A 2552-nucleotide genomic window follows, 5' to 3' on the forward strand; every position below is an offset into this window, starting at 1 on the left:
TCCTAATGAAGACATGAAAAAACGTACCTCAGAGTTTGATAAGGATACCATACGAATGCTTCCTCATAGAAAACGTCCGATAGCTTCATTGTTTCAAGTAGATGATGACAAGCCTGAAAAATTAATTGCACCAGAAGAACCTAAAAGAATCATACAAGGATCAATGGTTTCATACAATTTGTCACCGGTGTCAATTGAAGAAGAAACTCGAGAATATTCCAACTGCAGCAGTGGTAGTGATTATTTGACTGCAAACGAATTGAAACAAGAAAAAACAAAAATGTGCATGAAAAATGAATTGTCAAAAGAGAAGCATGAGGAATGTGCAGACAGTTCTTCATTAGTGCTGAAATCTGGCAAAAGATCGTCCAGCGGCCAGTACAAAGACGAAGCTTACTGGGAAAGAAGAAGGAAAAACAACGAAGCAGCAAAAAGATCAAGAGACACTAGAAGACAGAAAGAAGAAGAGATTGCACAAACAGCTCAGTCGCTGGCGGAAGAAAATCTAGGTTTGAAAGCTCAAATAAAAATTTTAAGAAACGAATTGTCAACCCTTCAAGCACTGTTATTTTGTCCAACTCGAGCTTATTTGTCTCTGGAAAACAAATCGTAATGTGATAATTTGTTGTTGAATCACAAATATGTAGGTAGTGTAATTTTCATTTTGTGAAGAATAGCATCGCATTTGTCAACATAAAATAAAATAACGTAACGTTACATGGAAATAACATGTTACGTGCAAACATTTTCAAATGCCAATCATATTTGAAAAAACTTTACTTAAATGCTTTTTATTATCTGTTAAAAAACCCTACATAAATTATTCTCAGCAAATCTTGAATTATTAAAATATTTCTTTCATAGCCTTTTCCATACATCTATTTTTATTATTATATACTTATTATTATATTTGCATTCAAGTTCCGAGCATTTCGGAATTGTTGTTGTTTATGTTTTGTTATTACTGCGCCAAAAAAGCTAATGAAGGAAATTGTAAATTGTTCTCAATCATTAACTTTAGCTTGCGGCGTTGACTTTTAAATTTCTGTTTTATGGAAAACCCGTCCTTGTTTGTTTTGTTGCATATATTTCACTTCTGATTAAAATAGTTTTTGTTATTTATTTGGGTCAAATAATTTGTTTACTTGTTGATAGCAAATTTTATTACGTTTTTTAAATATTAATTAATAACTACCTCATCAATTTCATATGCAATTATTTTAATTATTGAATTAATTAATTTTATATTCTATTTTTACCATGACGTTCATTAAATATAAAAATGAATATGCATATATTTCTACATTTTTTCCAACTGCTATAAAACTGCGTGAAAAGACAAGCCCCAATATGTGTATCTCAATATTTGTTACTTACGATCATTTTTCTCGCATGTGATCTTTTAAAAGATATATTCCCTCACTTTTAACATCTACCACATGTTTTGCACAATTTTAGTTTAGTCATTGCGATAAAATGTTTGAACTCTGTTAATTTAAATTTTAAGTATTTTATTGTTTCATCACTATCATTGAAATGTTATATAAATTTATATTGAACAATATTTGAATTTTGAATGTTTAAAGTTTTAAATTATGAAGACAAAACGAAAGACCTGAGTCACCAAATATAAGCCGCCGCTCAAAGTTTCACACATTTGCATATATTTTCATGTGATTCCAATTTATTTTAACTCTATATAGTAAAATAAATATATATATATCAGTATATATTTTTATTACTATTAAGAAAAAACTTAATATAACGTTCGTTATAGCATTATATATATATATATATATATATAAATAATATAATACAACATAACATATATATAGTATTAAAGTATTGGGATCTCAAAAGGTGCTAAGCTACGAGTAGCCTACATGACGTTTAGTTTATGTTCTAATACATTTTTATTATAAACGTTAACATTTAATTTGTTGTGTGTGTTAAAATTAAAAAAAAAAGTGTTTTGGTGCCTTGTTTCTTCCTAAAATTTTATTATAGATACCTCTTACATTAAACTATGAAAATTTATTGAAAATTTTTCCCGTTTTCCACATTATAAAATTTACTGGAAGCGATAACACCAAGAACTTCCCGCTTATTATAACTGGTGTAGGGAGTTGAAATATAAAATAAATGTTTGCTGGTCAAGATCAGGTCAAATGCTCGATCTCAATTCCTATGTGTGACTCTTGATGTCTCTCATAAGATTCGTAGTCTAGGTTTTATCTTTGATTTTACTATGTCTCTCTCTTCTCAGATTAATAGTGTTGCTAGAAGCTCTTACTTTCATCTACGTAGAATAAAAAAACTTGCCTTTTCTTGATGATCCTACTCTTCTCCTTCTTGTTACTTCGTTAGTCTTATCTAGGATTGATTATTGTAACTCGCTCTACTATGGTCTTCCTGACTCTATACTCTATCCTTTAAGTAAAGCTTTTAACTCTGCTGCTCGTCTAGTTGCTCGTGCCCCTTTCTTTTCTCATATATCTCCATATCTTGTTCTCTTGCACTGGCTACCTATAAAATATAGAATAATTTTTAAA

The 2552-nt window shown here is 29.5% G+C and overlaps 1 protein-coding gene across 1 annotated transcript; it reads left to right on the forward strand.

The window, feature by feature from the left end:
- Positions 1-340: 340 nt before the first annotated feature.
- HELRODRAFT_146802 (hypothetical protein) lies at positions 341-568 on the forward strand (the record flags this gene model as incomplete). Its single annotated transcript, XM_009013816.1, has 1 exon — positions 341-568. A coding segment is annotated over one exon (228 nt), but the record flags the coding sequence as incomplete, so codon positions are not given.
- Positions 569-2552: the final 1984 nt, after the last annotated feature.

This window comes from Helobdella robusta, assembly GCF_000326865.2.
Source record: "Helobdella robusta unplaced genomic scaffold HELROscaffold_12, whole genome shotgun sequence".
Taxonomy (NCBI): Eukaryota; Metazoa; Annelida; class Clitellata; order Rhynchobdellida; family Glossiphoniidae; genus Helobdella; species Helobdella robusta.